This window comes from Aotus nancymaae, unplaced genomic scaffold, assembly GCF_030222135.1.
Source record: "Aotus nancymaae isolate 86718 unplaced genomic scaffold, 86718_ANA_hifiasm-v0.15.2.pri h1tg000076l, whole genome shotgun sequence".
NCBI lineage: Eukaryota > Metazoa > Chordata > Mammalia > Primates > Aotidae > Aotus > Aotus nancymaae.
Genome location: NW_026988491.1, coordinates 7730662 through 7747052, shown reverse-complemented (window position 1 = coordinate 7747052; position 16391 = coordinate 7730662). Strand labels below are relative to the sequence as shown.

Below are 16391 nucleotides of genomic sequence, written 5' to 3'. Positions count from 1 at the left end.
TTCAGATGTTCCCAGCATAAAGATAAATGTTTAAGGTTATGAATATCCCTATTTGATTACTATACATTTTTAAATATATCAGAATACCACATGTACTCCCAAAATATGTACATTTATTATGTATCAATAAAATAAAAGGAACGCATGAGAGGAGGCTCAGCACCCAGAAGGCTTGTTGACATTGGGTCTGAGGGAAGCTTGCTCCCCTATTCAGCTGTCAAGTGGCTGGTCATTCATCTACCCACCCCAAGGCCCCCTTGACCCCAGATGAAGCCACCAATCCTCTTGTCTAGCCAGGTTAGTGCCTTCGCAGAGAAACTTTCCTGTGCAGCCAGCTACACCCCCCATTCCAGCTGCCCCACAACACTTCTTCAGCTACACAATTCTCACATCCCAGCACCTTTTCAGAAATCCAGAGATGTAGCTGTGATGAGGGTCCTTTTTCTTTGTTAGCCTCAGGACCTAAGTCCCATGAAGGCAGCCAGCGTTCTCATGATATCTCTGTGACACTTTCCAGCATACCAAAACATTCTCACTCACATTCCCCTTGCGGTATCCTTACAAGAGCCCTGTGAGGGATGTATTATGAACCCCACTTTATGGAAATCCTATTTGACTGGTGAACGTTGAACTCAGGCTAGAATTCTCCATGTTTTTTATTCTTCTGAGCATCCGACGAAAGCATTGGGTTCCTTTATCCCAGATGAAGCACATAACTATCTACAAAATTCACAGATTTTTAACTGTTAAACACTTATAATTATTAGACTGAACTATGTGAAATTGCTGATATTTGGCTATTTGTATCTATGACATGATCTAGTACTGTGGTTCCCAGCTAGAGGCAATTTTGCCCCCTAGGAAATATTTGGAACATTTGGCAATGTCTGGAGACGTTGTTGGTTGTCACAACAGTTAGTAGAGGGCAGGAGGTTGCTAAACATCCCACACTACTCAGGGCAGCCCCCAGAACAAAGAATTATCTGGCCCCAAATGTCAATAGTACTGAGGTTGAGAAACCTCCTTTAATATTAGCCCACAAATCCCCATGATAACCCTATGAGGTAGGAACTATTATGCCCACTTTATGGATGAGGAGCCTGAGTCACAGGCAGGCTAAGTAACTTGTTAAGGCCATACAGTCAGGAAATGGCAGAGCTAGGATTCTAGGTAGGGGAACCTGCTTTCAGAGTCCATGCTCTTACCCATTATCTTAGACTGGCTTCCAAGACACCCTCAGAAGCCTAGGAAGGTTCCAGAAGCAGGCAAAAGCTATTTCCATTTATGGCCACTATTCTTCCTTCATTGATGTGTGCTCAGAGTCAACTGGGATGAATGCAACAGAAGCTGAGTTCGCTTTGTGATTCCAAGTCAAGTCCACGAGTATTACACAGGTCCAGTGTGCCAAGGTGATGCTGTGAACTGTGGGATCTGATAAGGGTGGGTGGGGTACCAAGGTGTTGCACAGTCTTGTTATCCCCTCAGTTCTCAGAGTACACAGGCCCTGGACCACTGGTGGTCTCTGGGCTTGTCTCGAGGGTTTATAATAGGAAAATGTCTCTACTTTGGTTCCTGGCATGTGTTATTAATTTACTTGTAATTAATACAAAGCCAGACATCACTTCATTGGTGCCTCATCTAAATGTCTCTCATTTGGCCTGTGAGCTAGTGTTTTCTCATCTTTTAAGTGGTGAGTGGTTGGCAGGGGTAGGTGATTCATAAGACCTTAACATCTTAACTTGGTCTGTTGGACCTACTGAGTTTGGGCACCCCTGCCTTGTTAAAAGCACACATTGTTCTGATGGACTCAGATGGTCTTCTTTCTGAACCCCTCTTCTCCCCCAAGGCTTCCAACTGAGCAAGGAAATGCAGCCAAGTGCTAGAAGAAGGGCTGTCCACATTCAGCATTCAATTATGCCGTGGAGGCTTGGGGTGGGTAAAGTCACGATGATGACTTCCTGGAGGTGAATGGTGCCTCTCTAGCCTTAACAGGAACCATGTTTAAGCATGCTGCTGTATGCCTGCCATGGAGTATGGCCTTCGAAGAACATCCCCTACTCTGATTTCTGTGCTGAGCAACTTATTTTTGTGTGGGTGTTCCTTGAGGTTTTGGCAGATGTTTCAACTAAGCACTCGCTCTAGGTCTTTTGGACCCAGCCCACTGGAACTTTGTTTCTCTGCATCAGTCTTTCCCCTTGACTGCCCTGCTGCTTTGTGGGTGAAAATGAAGCCCCTGGTTACAGTCCCAATCACTTGAACTGCTCAGTAAGAACTCAACTCCTCAAAATCAGCTTGGCACTGCAGCTACTTTGAAGTTTGAAGGAACGTGCATTTTAACTCCTAGCATTTCCCTAGAGTCAAAATTTTGATACATTACAAATAACTGGCTCTGACAAACATAGTGCTGTATTTTAGGGTCAATTCTGAAAAGAACAACATGGCAAAGGTAGATTCTACTCACTTAGTTGTGTTTCCTAAATAATAATCCTACCTTGATTTAAATACTGATTCTAAAAGTATCATGTCTGTAATCGTAGAGATCTAGAATTGGTTTGACAAATTTAGGAGAGTTATAATAGGTTTAGAATGTCTTGACATCAGAGAATCCTAGAATCTCAGAGCTGGAAAAGATGTTAGAGATCATCTAATCCAAACCAATGCCATGGAGATGAATGGTAAATTCAGGTTTTGGAGACTGACAGCCAGAGTCTGAATCTTGAATCTTTTCTGCCACCTATTAGCCACTTGGAAAGTTGCTTAACCTCTTTGGGCATCAGTTTTTTCATCTGTAAAATGGGTCAAAACGCTTACTCCATAGGGTGTTTGAGAGAAGCAAATGATTTAGAATAGCATACAACATTCAATGAAAGTTAGCTTAGAACCAGTTACAGTGAAATTCGTAAGGAGAGGAGGAAAGAGTTTGATCCCCTTCCTCCTAAGTCCCTTCCTCGTCTCTTAACGAGTAGTTAAAGCTGGTTTAGAACTTCAGACATAAGTGGGTTGGTCTTTGTCAGCTGGCTTCTACATGCCTCTGGGCCCCTCTTCTTGGTAGCATCCACACGAAGTTCCAAGAAGTTAGCTTCTCTTGGAGTTAAGGGACAAATAAAGTAAAAACGAAGTTTCTGAGACTGGGGACATTTGCATATTTCTTGTAAAATGTCTGGTCTTTACATTGACAGCACGAGTTGCCACAATGATGCCAACTATGTCTTGCATGCCTACTGAAGATCAACATTGTTGTGGATGCTGGTTTACATCATGGACTCATTTAAACCCACAACTTCTTATTTACAGACCGACCGAGATACCAGGGGCATGATCTTTCTCCTATAGAGCAGGTTTTCTAGCAGGACAGGCAGATAATGTGGAAACTGAGCCAGTCTCTGCAAAGGGCTAGATGAGAGTCCTACACCAGGAAGCACCACAGGCATTGCAAGAAGAATGGTTCCCTGTGGGCTGGGAGTCAAAGATGCTTCCAGATGGAGCTTCAAAGGCGAGACCCTGCTATTGCTCATTTGATTAGACAAACCACTAAAGGAAGGAAGTCCCCGGAGGTCTGCTCTGCCTACAGTCAGGACACACAAAGCACATCAGCAGCAGGTTTCCCCATGGGACCCTACCAGGACCAGCTGGGACATAATGTCCCCCACATTCTGTCCCCTGCAGTCAGCCAGAGAGCATGTCTCCACTACGCAAACAATAACTCCTGGCAAAGTGGACCAGTTTCTCATGATCCTGATGAGGAGATAAGTTCCCCACAGCTTAGAGTGGCCAGTTCTGGAAACTTTCACCTTCACCCCACAGCCCAGGGCCTCAGCCCCAGCTAATCTCCAAGTTTGGGTTTGCAATAAGCTCTCAACATTCTGACACACTTGCTCCCTCCCACACATACATCACAGGTCTCTGCATACTGAAATTGTTCCTGAGAGTTGGGTCAGAGGCTTCAGTGTTAGCAGATGGAGATGGTCTGCCTGCCTTTCATCACTGAGAGAAGACAGAGGTCAGACAGGACAGCTCAGAGTCTCAGGTTCTCCAAGTTCCTTTAGTCCTGCTCTAAGGGAGCCCTTGCTCACCCTGTCTGACTCTCTAGGGTAGACTCTCTAATCCACTAGAACAAAGACTCCCAGGGACCAGTGCCAAAACTCATGCAGGCTTGCCTCTGTGACCTCTCCCCCTTCCCTCCTACAAAGATTTTTCTGATACACCCTTTGCAGGATGTTACAAGTCCAGCCCTACACTGCTGGATGATAAACCAACAAACCCAAGCTGACCTCTTTTTGCTCCGTGGGGAACTAAATACAAATGGAGTGGGCATTTATCTACCCCAAAGTGGGTAGGAATGATGAAATCAGCCTGCTGCTCCATACTGTGTTATCTCCTTATAGGCAAAGACCCTATAGTTTTGCTAGGGTTTGCCACTTTCTAGCCATATGATCTTAACTGTTATATGACCTCCCAGGTCTCAGTTGCCTCACCTGTCAAGGAGAGGACAAAGTGTTATCTATTTTACAGTGTTAGTATAAGGACTGATCTATGCAAAGGCCTAGCAGAATGTCTGGCACATAGCAAATGCTCAGTAAGTGTTACTTATGCAGAGTCTTATCATAATTATAACCAGTATTATCTTTGTATCTCCAGCTCATAGCACAGTACTAAGCAGAGAGAGAGGGTAGGAGGGAGCCATGAGAGGATAGATGGACAGACTATTACTTCTACTTCTAGTGTGTATCTTCTCTGACTTGCAGGCTGGTACCTAGAGACAAGCAGATTCCAGTGGCCTTTCTGGATAGAAGGGCACTGACCAGTTCTATGGATCCTAATACCTGACTGTAGGGGGGTCAGAGTGAATAAAAGGCATGAGATGGTGACTGATGATTAAAGTAAGATGGCAGGGAGATTTGGGAGCCATATAAAGAACACAGGATTGGGAAGGAATTCTGATACCTCAGCTTGGGGATTAGATCTGCCCTTAATTAAATGCATGGCTCTGGGCAAGTCATTTCTTCTTTGAGCATCTGTCAGAAGTAGGACAAGGGATTTTACATCTAACTCCCAGCACCATGATTCATGAGCTCAGGTGAAGGATGGTGAATGGAAAGGCTGAGCCCACCAGTCTGGGAGTGTGAGTGTGTATTCTGAAGTGATGGGCTAGCAAATGTTGTTTGGTCTCTAAACAACCCCCAGTGGCTGGTCTGACACCAGCAAGGAGGAATGGGACATTCTGCCCACAGGAAGGGCTTCTGGTCACCCTGGTCTCCAGGCCCTGATGGTAGGAAGGAAACTAGGTGGGCTTAGGAACTGTTGCCTCCCAGCTATTTCTTGCTCAGCTCTCTGCTGACCACAAAGTATCTCATAATGAAGACTGTTCCAGACCAGGCAGGTTCATGTGTTTTCTGAACCTCTGCTTTGGTCTAATAATCTTTGACATTCCCGAGCTGGCTGCCAGAGGTTGCAAAGTGGGTTTTTTGGGTTGTTGTTGCTCTTCCTGGTTCCCCACCCCCACCCATTCTTCTCTCCCCAGGGCCATCTGAAGACATAAGCTGGTCTCATGACCAAGCTTAGGCAGCCAAGGGCAACTGGCCAGGGCTGACTCTGGACATTACATAACCAGAAGGCTGTGGGTGTTTGCAAAATTGAATCCAAAGCAACAGGTTCCACAAAATTAGTACATGTAGCCACAGGCCTCTGGACATGGGAATAAGGAAGCCTGGAGGTTGGCCTCAGGGATGGTTGGGTACCACCATGGGCTGCATCATTCCCCGACTCCCTTCTACCTGGACATTGTGGCTTGTCTCCTCTGGGGAGTTTCCAGGCCTGTGGAGTTTCACCCTCATGTCCCTATTAGACAGATAAACATTCACCAAGTCCCTTTTGCATGCCAGGTCCTACCCTAATTGCTAGAAATGCAAATATGAGCAGTTAAGTTAAAGGGCTGGACAGTTCCTGTGGACCTCAGCACACCCCACATTGAACTTCTGATGAGTCATACACACACATGCCTCTTCTCTCCCACCTTAGGAACTTTAGTTCCTAAAGATGGAAACTGTCTCCCTCATGGCCTCCCTGGCTCCTGGCTCAGAGCTCTGCATGTAGAGAGGTGCTCACAAAGATGGAGTGAAGAACCAGTTGCTGAGTTATTCAAGGTGAAGCCCCAGTCTTCTGTGTTAAGGCAATCACCAGTTCACCCTTCCGTTGTATACCACCCGCTCCTCCTTACAAGTATCACAGCCTGCATCTCAGGGTGATCAGAATGCCTGAGTTAGAGAGGGGCATCAAGCCCAATCCCACACTGTTAACAGATGGCAAAACTGTGGCCCAGGAAAAGGGACAAGTTCAAGGTAAGCAGGCTATTTAGGAGTGAAGCTGAAACTAGGAGCCAGGTTCTCTAGATTTCAAAGCTGGTGTTCTTTTTCTTAAGACATACCTCCTGACTGTGCTTCATGATGTTCATATGCTAGGTAATATGTTTAATGATAAGAATATGCTTAGCAAATGTTGCTAATTAGCTAGGATGCAAGAAGACAATCAGCTGGGGAAATAGGGAAGAAAGTGCAGTTCCTACCTTGGGATGAGCTTCCTGTGATCAGCACAGGTTTCGTGTAAAGATTTGAGGAGTGTAAACCTAAGCTGTAATCTCAGTGGCTGCTTGAGACCTGTAAGCACTGTTGAATCCAGGATAGTCAGAGCTCAGGTCTGTAGAGATGATCTAGTTCAACCCCCTCATTTCACAGTTGGGAAGATTAAAGCCCAGAGAGGGGCAGTGACTTGGCCATGGTCTCATGCTTACCAGCTAACAAGGCTATCTGCCATCTGGCTCCAGAGCTGAGCCTCCTAACAAGTGCCTTGGAGTGACTCCACCTGCATGGGCTCTGGGACGAGGCAGCCCCATGCCCCTCCCTATTCATCCCTTAATGCTGCCTTAGCAGCATCCTCTCCAGCAGTCAGAACAGCTGGGTCTGGCTGATGCTTAGACACACACCCCAGTTTCAACCCACTTTGTCTCCCTTGGCCAGGTCTCTTCTGGCAAAAACCCAGAAACTCTCCTGGAGTCGGACATTACCTACCTTCATCTGCTTGATGGTGTAGACCAGTGTGCCGAAGGGCCCCTCCTTTACCAACTTCTTCCCCACCACCTTGGCCCGGATCACTGCAGAGACAGCAAGAGGGAGACAATAGGAGGTTAGGGAGGCCTGAGCCACATCAGGAACAGCATCTCAGGGCAGGCATGCTAGCCTCCATGGGGCCTGGAATTGCTCTCTTACTTTGGAGCCAACTGGAATAGATGATTGTGTTTATAAGAGTGGGAATTCCTGGCCGGGCATGGTGGCTCAGGCCTGTAATCCCAGCACTTTGGGAGGCCAAGGCAGGTGGATCACAAGGTCAAGAGATCAAGGCCATCCTGGCCAACATGGTGAAACCCCGTCTCTACTCAAAATACAAAAATTAGTTGAATGTGGTGGCATGCACCTGTAGTCCTAGCTACTCAGGAGGCTGAGGCAGGAGAATCACTTTAACCTGGGAGGTGGAAGTTGCAGTGAGTTGAGATCATGCTACTGCACTCCAGCCTGACAACAAAGTGAGACTCCGCCTCAAAAAAAAAAAAAAAGACTGGGAATTCCCTGGGGTGAGAGGAAGGTTGGAGGAAAAAGCAGCAGCCACCATTCAACTTAATTACCCCAAATGTTCACAACTGCCAGCTCTAGAACTTCCTAGGCTATAGTCACCCCCTGACACTGGGGGGTTTTCCTGACTTTGTGGCTTTACCATAATCCAAAATCTACTTCTCCTGTTAGAGCCATTGTCCCCCAACCATTGCCTACCTGACAATGCCATGGTCTCCCCGAACTGTTCTCTTTCCACTAGGACCCCTTTCTAACCACCTCATTTGGGGCTCTTCCTTTGCATGCATTAACTTGCCACATCTTGACATGTCCACAGGGTTGTGGTGCACCCCAGCTTCCCACAGTGTCCCCAGTTAGCATTCTGGCTGAGCCATTGGTATCCAGTGCTTAGATAGCAAGGGATGCAGTAAAGTCTAAGCTTTATGGGAATGTGGTAGAAGAAGGAGCAATTGGGAGTGAGGGCTTAGGAGCCAGATTGAACTTTTCTGATCTTTGCTTCTGGTCTCCTCTTCTATAAAATAGGAATCATAATGATACTAGTCTCCTGAATTAAAGGGATTAGTCAAGATGACGAATGTGAAACTCTTGACACTGTCTTGGACATAGCTTGCACTAAACAAATGTTATTAATATAATCATCATCACTATCATCACCAAAAATGAAATGGGCTGACCATGGAAGGACTGTTCCAATGAAAACAGCTCCCATGTATTGCATACCTACTATGTGCCATGTACTTATTTACTGCTCTTAACTACCTTATAAGGGCAGTATTAGCATCCACATTATCTAGATAAGGAAACCGAGAAGTAAAGCCACTTCCTCTTTTGGAGCCTCAATTTTCTCATCTATAAAGAGGGTGTAACTCTCCTTACATCAGGGAATTGGAATGAGGATTGAACACAATATCTTATGAAATTTCCCACTACAATGTCTGGCAGAAGGGAGTTACCTGGTAGATATTAGTTGACTATGAGTACAAAAATAATTACACCCAGTAGGTCGAGGGCTGAAAGAGAGACACTTAACACATGCACTGGGAACACAAAGGAGAGAGGACTTGACTTTTAGATTCTATGAGGCTGTGCTTCTCTTTCTACTTTGTGTGAAAAAGAAGCACCCAAGAGCTGTCTTCAAGTATTTGTAAAATCAGCACATGGAGGAGCAAATGGACAGATCTTGAAAATAAAAACTGGAAATTGCAGAGAGCAACATTATGGATCCCACCAAAGAAAAAAATTCATCTAATAATAAGAACCAACAACAAAAGGCAGGGGGGCTGCCATCAGGGTAGAGAGTGCTTCTATCAGGGGGTGCGGTAGGGGTGCTGAATGCTTCCATGCTAGGACCTCAACAGGAATTGGAATGGGGCTTGCCTGTGCAGTCATACTTGGAATTACAAATTGAAATCCTTCAGCCCTGAGATCCTATCGTTCTTTCTTATCTCAAGTTGCACTTAGCCCAAAAAGGAGTAGATAATACATGCTTGTTAAGTTAAATACCCTTCACACACACAGACACACACACACACACACACACACACATTCTGGTAGCTCCATTATCCTTCCTCGTTGTGTATATTCTACTATGTTTCCCAATTCTTTGACTCTAATCTGTTTTTTAAAAAAACTCTTTACTAAGAACGGATTCCACATCCCTACTGGATTCTGTCTTGTTTCTTTCCAAATGAGCTTGGATCCTACCCTTCCAGTCAGACATGAAGTCAGGGTTCAGATGAATCAATGGCCCCTTCAGACCTTCCCTGCCAGGGATGGCAAAACACATAGTCATTGGCAAAGTTAGCAATTTAGCTGAGGCAGCTCAAATTAGGAGGAGGCAAGTGGCTGTTTCCAAGTCTGCTGTAAAAACGAGAGGTTGGCAAGATCCCAGGCCAATGTCTCTCAAGATCCTGCATCCACCTCTGTTTCTAACATTGCAGTAGTATTCTCGGCGACATGCCAGCCTCCCAGAGGCCCTGGGGACTCTTTCCTCTATATTAACTCTCACAGACAGGTTATAACAGCTTCACCTCTGGGCAGAGGCATGTCTGTCAGGCCTTTATCACTGATTCTTCCTGAAGTGATTTGGAACCATCTTCCCTGCTTCGTTAACACAGAAGGTAAACAAGGGAGTGAAGTCTTGGCAGGGAGGCAGGAGGGGCAAGGCAAAAGGGATTTCCTTTAAATAGCAACATCCTGGTTAAAAAATGGCTTGACTTGATTTAGACATAAGATGTCATATGAGCAGACCTGCCCCATAAAGCTGGGTACTGCTGGAAGCTTCTGCACCTACAACCAGCCAACTCGTTTCCTTACCCCAAATGGCCTGAGTTTGGAACCTTTTCAGATAATCAGAAACCTGCATTGGTGTTTGGGTTCCACCATTACTGTATGATCTCTTTGGGGTTCTTTCCTCCTAAATCTCTCTGGCTTTCTTAGCCCAGTGCCTCTCATGTGGCTTACAAGTTATGTGCTTATTACTGTTGGGACAGCAACATAGTATTGCATTGAAGAGCCTAGTCTCTTGAGCCTGATGGCCAAGGTTCAAATCCCAGCCCTGGTGCTGGCTGACCTTCGGGAAGTTGCTAACCTCTCTATGCCTTGGTTTCCTAATCTATAAAATGGGAATGATGGCAACAATGCCTCATAAATTTGCTGTGAGAGTAATATTAATATAAGCACTGAGAACAGTGTGTAGTCCATCCCAAACCCCATGTGTTTGCTCTGTAAGCTAAGGCCTGGGAGTTCTCCCTAGGATGAGGAGAAAGTCAACCTCATACAAATATTCTAGCTTTGCAGAACTTCAGAGAGAGGTGGAGAAGCACAGATGAAGTAGTCAGAACAAGGGTAGGAGGTGTTTTGGGGCCAGAAGTGCCTACTCCATCACAGGTTCCCATCCCATCTCATCACCCATGTGTAACACAGGAATGGCCTACCAGGACCAGCCAAACAAGATCACAGTCATGGTTCCAAACATCTGAGGCAGAGATGGCCCAGTGAAGAGGCCACATCAGTGTTTTTCTTACAAAAACAAAACTTCACCAAACTGAACTAAAATTAAATGACATTCTGCCCTCCAAATAGATTCTCAGAATCCTTCCAAAGTAGAATTGCTGGCCAACCCCAGAGCCACCTATTTGGTTTGTGTATTAATATGTCTGTATTGCTTCAGTTTCTCCTCTGTAATTCAAATGTGTGCTATTTTGTACTTTCCTGTTTGGCAATCAGGGTTCTCCAGAGGCATTCGCTGGCCTAGGGGCCACAGGGAACAAGGGAAGTGGGGATGGGGGATGTTGTGGTTTTCCAACAACAGAAGACACTTTTCAAACTGGTAGCTGGCAGCATGTCCAGCCATTCCTTCCACCTTGTTGTGATGGTTAGAAGCCAGCTTTACAGATGGGAGAGGCTGGACACAGGTTGTCTGTATTCCCAATCATGCTGGAGTATGGCCCGACATTGTCTACCCACTGCCCCCTAACAGCCAAACCAACATAGGCATGAACTAGGTTGGTGTCTGGAACATTGGGTTGGGTGCTGGTGAGGGTGACAACAAGAAATAGAAGTCCTATTTCCTGCTTCCACTAATGGTTAGTCTAGTGGGGAGATGAAGTTTAAAAGTTTATGGCTACAGGACTAATCTCCAAGGTACAGAAGCACCAGTTAGAGAAGGGAGAGGTGGAGCGCAGCCTGAATCTCAGCCTCTGAATCTCTCTTGTCTCTCTAGAATCTCTTTTGCTCTTATAAAGAGAATCTGGGCTTCTAGGGGTATGGCAGTCAAAACAAACAAGGAAGAGGCTAGGTGTGGTGGCACAGGCCTATAATCTCACCACTTTGGGAGACCAAGGCAGGGGGAATCACTTGAGCTCAGGAGTTCTAGACCAGCCTGGGCAACACAGTGGCACCTTGTCTCTGCAAACAATAAAAAATTTAAAAAATTTTGTTAAAATTCCCTAGGCATGGTGCCATGTATCTATAATCTCAGCTACTCAGGAAGCTGAGGTGGGAGGATTGCTTGAGCCCAGGAGTTTAAGGCTACAGTGAGCCATGATCGTGCCATTGCACTCCAGCCTGGATGACAGAACAAGACTCTGTCTCACTGGTTAAAAAAAAAAAAAAAAAAAAAGTAGAAGAAGAAGAAAGAAACAAGGAAGAGATTGATTAAAGAATAAGCAGTATTTTAATGTAAAAGTATCTAAGAAGAAACTAGGATGTGTGTGCTTAAATAATTGGCAAATTGATCTATAAATATACATGGGGTCCTCTTTAATATATCACGCACCTGAGAATCCAGGCATAAAGGTATATCTCTATTGAACTGTCCTTGTTCCCTTTGAATATTTGTTTGGAGGAGAGTGCTAGTAAGAGCTTACAAAAGCAAGGCAAACAAGGCACACATCTTCCATAAATATAACTTCATGCTGCCTCTCCCCACCTCCAGCTCTAGCAATGTGGACCACAGTGGCACAAGTTTTGAACAAAGAACAATTTTCCAACGGTAATTGGGATTGAGTTTCCAGCACAGCTTACTAGTATGTCTCCAGAAACTGCACACGTGCTGTTCATCAGTATATTCAGAGTGGGGGAAGACACCCTTGAGCTGCCCTCCCTTTCTCTCTCTGCTTCCATCCCCCATCCAACCATCATCAACCAAACCCAGATCCGTTTTCCCCTCGAACTGATGGTGAGACTTCCTGCCGGCAGGCTAGAAAGCCAAGCAACAAGCAACAATGCTACCCATTTGGCTGGTCTGAGGATCAAGGACTCCTTAACTAATTAATGTGTACTAACTTAGGACTCTGAGTTCCGCCCATGGTAGCATCAAGGTAAGAGCAGTACAAATCCTCTCCATGAATTAGGAGTTGATTTGTACCACACCACACCACACACACACACACACACGCACACACACACACACCCATTCCTGTCTCTCCCTTAGGCCCTGTAGAATGATTTTGCTGGTTTAAGGCATGGTTTCTAGAAGGAGAGCAAGGATAAGTAAGGCACATCTGGTTAGCAGGTAGACTGCATTTCTCCAAAAGCAGAAGTCCCTGTTAGTGTCAATCCCAGGGAAGGGGCTGCTCTTCTCACAGGACCCCAGCAGGCAGGTTCTAGGTAGAAAGAAAAGCCTGGACCATGGGCTTGATTTTTGGGCCTCAATTTGGAGGAAAAGAGGGATTTAGAAGTGTTAAAATGATGCCTACCCCATGAAAGCACACCAAAAAGGAGGAAAGAGGGATCTCTGTCACCCAGCTTGTCTCATAGCCCCTTCATGTTTATTTTATCATCTCCCACAGGATGACAAAAGGAGGGGCCTTGCTGAGGCCAGAGTGCTCCTGGCAAAGGCAATTAAGTCAGGGCCCCACAGGGAGGCTGGCCTGGAGCCCACCAAGCCAGTCTTTTTCCTGCCCACCTTGGACACTCCACATTGTAGCCTGCCCAGGAGGGCAGAGCCAGGCTCTCTCACTCTTCCAGCTGCTCACCCATTCAAGAACTATGAACTGCTTGCTTTTCTTAGCATCACATCAGTGAATCTAGAGGAGAGGGAAAGGAACTAGAACATACAGATAACAACCGCTACTATTTACCCTATGCCTCCTAGGTGCCAAGCAGTGTGTGCATGGTTCTTCCACTCTGTCCTCATGGTAACCTGGTAAAGTGGCTACTGTTGTGGCTATTAATGTCCCTATTTTCCAACTGTGAAAATGTAGATCAGGTAGCCTGCAAGGAGTTTTGCATCCTAGTGGGGAAAAAAAAGGGAGGTCCCCCAGGACAGCAGATCATCTAAAAACCTTTACATGGGATTCACACTTGTTGCAAAATAGTTCATAATTTTACTGCACCACCCCACTTTCACTGCAGAGGATCAGAGAAGACTGATACCTAAAAGGAAGGACCTTTGATAAGCTCCCAGCGAGCTCCAGATTCCTTTCATCACCCATCTACCACCCTTCCCAATCACTTATACATATGCGCGCACACACACACACACACACACACACACACACACACACATATCCTCTGATTAGTAATAAAAATCTAAAAGTAATTGCCATCAGCAATATAACAATATATCATATCATCTGTTAGACTTTTGTGTTCCCCAGCAAGGCTTTCATGGAAGAAAAACAACTAACTTAGAAACCACAAAACCACACTCTCCCTAAGGTTTCTCCCAACACTGGGAGTCTGAAGTTAATTAGACTGATTAATTAAATGAGACAATGTATACATACAAAGGTACTTTGTAACCCTGAAGCTAGACAGATGATACACTGTTGTATTGCTGATGATGATTACTAGTAGATTCTTATTCAATCAAAAGGAGATAATAGCAATTCTCAGTTCATAGAGTCAGATAACAACTGTTCAGCAACCAGGAAGGTGTTTGAGTATTGTGCTAGAAATATATAGGGATATGGAGATAAATAAGCCTCCTAGGAACTCAAGAGCCAGAGATAAGAGAGACCAGCAATAACACTCAAGTAAGGCAGGCTCAGCAATATAAGCCAGGATGGAAAGCCAGGACAGAGCCAGGAGGACATGAAGTCTGTCTCAGGGGAGGGGTGTCAGGAAAGCATCCCAGAGATGGCATCAGATCTGAGCCTCAGCCCATCCTGCAGAAGAGACTCAGTTTGCTCTGTCTGACTCAGTTTAAGGCAGAAGTCTAGACCTGATCTGGGTAGGGGGAGGTAAAGAGAGCATCTGGAAATGAGGCGGAATCACAGCTGGGCTCTGAGCAAAGCCAGAGCAGATATCCTGCCTTTCCAGGAAGATGATGACTCCCCGTTCCCACCGCAAGACCACGGGGCCTGGGGGCTGGGGGCTGGGGGTGGGGAGCAGTGAGCAGCCTGAGTGAAGAGGAACTCTCCGCTCTCCAGAAAAGTCCCACAAATAAGCTCTTCCTGCATCCTACCCTGGTCCCCCAGGGCCCTTCTCTCTTGTCCATTTCAAAGGCCCTTTTTGTTGATGTCAAAGCCAAGGCCAGACCATTAATATGCACTCCCCATCAAGATAAGGAGTCCCAGTTCAAAGCCCGTCCTGACTAACTCTTTCCGTTAAGTAAAAATATTAATCTTGGTTTTATTTAAGCAAGTTTTTTTGGCAAGAAATGAATGCCTGTGGCTAAAAATAAACCCAAAGACACACACACTCAGAAAATCTGGAAAGCTGCAAATCATTTCAACCCAAGTTTCCATCTCAGGGAAAGCTATTAAACCTGGAGGATATGAAAACCTCTCTGCCCAGGCACTCCTGCTTCTCAGTGCCTGCCTTGTGTTCCGGGGTCCCCAGGGCAGGTCTGTCCTGGGGATGCCCTGTCTTGAACCCCCTGGGGAAGGGGAGGAGGAGCCTTTGTGAGCTCCTGGCTCTCCTCACCTTGTGAGCAGGATGGATTTCTGCTTGAGTGGTCTGGGAAACACTCAGGGCCCCTGCTGACATCTGTTGTAGATGAAATGAAGGGGCCAGGGAGGGGAGGGAAGGGAACACAGGCTCAGGAAGGTCAGGCTGCCTGGAACTTTGAGATTGCCCAAAAGAACATGACACAAAATCGGCATCCCATGCTGGCTTTCATGTGTTAAGCCACAACCTCAGTTTTACACAATGAAATGACCAAATTTAAGAGTCACTCCTTCTAGGTATATGCCTAGACTTGGGATGATTGCATTTGATGTTTAACTGCTTAAAGTCAGCCACACTTGATTTCTTCCTGGGGCCACCAGCAATTTGGGAGAAAGGTACAGATCCCTTGGCCTGGAACAGGGCAAAAGTCTCAGGGCTGGCTGATTCCTGGATTCAGGGCCAACTTACCTGGAGAGGGAGGACTTCGAATCTCAGAAAGGTGATGGTGTTTCTGTGACCTGGGTTTCTAAGGGTCCAATGAGGCACCTGCCCCAAAAGTGTTCACCAAGCATGATTAGAATCACTGAGGCTTTTACTCTGCAAAGGGCTGTCAGGTGAGAAATGTCAAAGCCCCAAAGGATAGACAATGAGAAACACAGTCCTTCTCCCATAAGTCCCCCACATTGTCCCAGGAACAAATGGGATCCACAGCCCTCATTTACATCCTCACCTACACCTTCCTTGGGTTTGCAGCATCTACGGGATTATCCTGCATAGCTCAGGGGACATATATATGGCTCTCCAGAGCTGGGACCACACCTCAAGTCCGGTTACTCTAAAGCTTCCAGCCCATATCACTATACAAACCTGTCCTATGGTGCCCCTTGCCTGGGTGAGAATCACTTCCTCCCTGTGCATCTGCCTGCACCTTTGGCTTCCTGCAAGACCCACCCAGCTGAAATGCCACCTCCTACAGGAAGCCTTCTGCCCACCCAGGCCAAGCTAGTCCACCTCTCTTCTGCTTGACTTCCCTCTCTTTCTTCCAGCATGTGTTCTTCTTTAATGATCAGTTCCTTGGACACTCACTAGCATCACTAATTACCAGATGGCAGAGACTACATGTGAGACTCCAGCACCTGGCATAGAGCCTAGAATGTGGCCAGGGTTCCCCAAAATGTTGAATGAATGAATGAGGCTGTGGGAGGGAACCAGAGGTAATACAATAGTGAAGACAGGGGATGGTTTTGTGTTTGGCTTCTTGGAGTGCTGGTTAAGGAGTCCTTGTTCCATAGGGTTACTCAGAAAAGGAAGAGGCAGGTAAAAATATGATCTGGAGGAGAACTTGTTGATGTGTCTATGGAAGGACAGCACCCAAATGCTACCAAAACATGAGGAACCCAAGACTCAGCACCCTAAAGGAAGTCAGTGGTG

At 46.1% G+C, this 16391-nt stretch overlaps 2 protein-coding genes across 3 annotated transcripts in view; one reads left to right on the top strand and one right to left on the bottom strand.

Moving 5' to 3' along the window:
• SYN3 (synapsin III) overlaps positions 1 to 16391 on the top strand; it is a 497817-nt gene that overhangs the window by 184731 nt on the left and 296695 nt on the right. The gene's annotated exons all lie outside the window — the stretch shown is intronic.
• Positions 1 to 16391, bottom strand: part of TIMP3 (TIMP metallopeptidase inhibitor 3) — a 55808-nt gene that overhangs the window by 6279 nt on the left and 33138 nt on the right. Inside the window, exon 2 of the mRNA XM_012471416.3 lies at positions 7065 to 7147. Coding sequence (XP_012326839.1) covers positions 7065 to 7147 — 83 coding nt within the window. The remainder of the gene's footprint in view (positions 1 to 7064; positions 7148 to 16391) is intronic.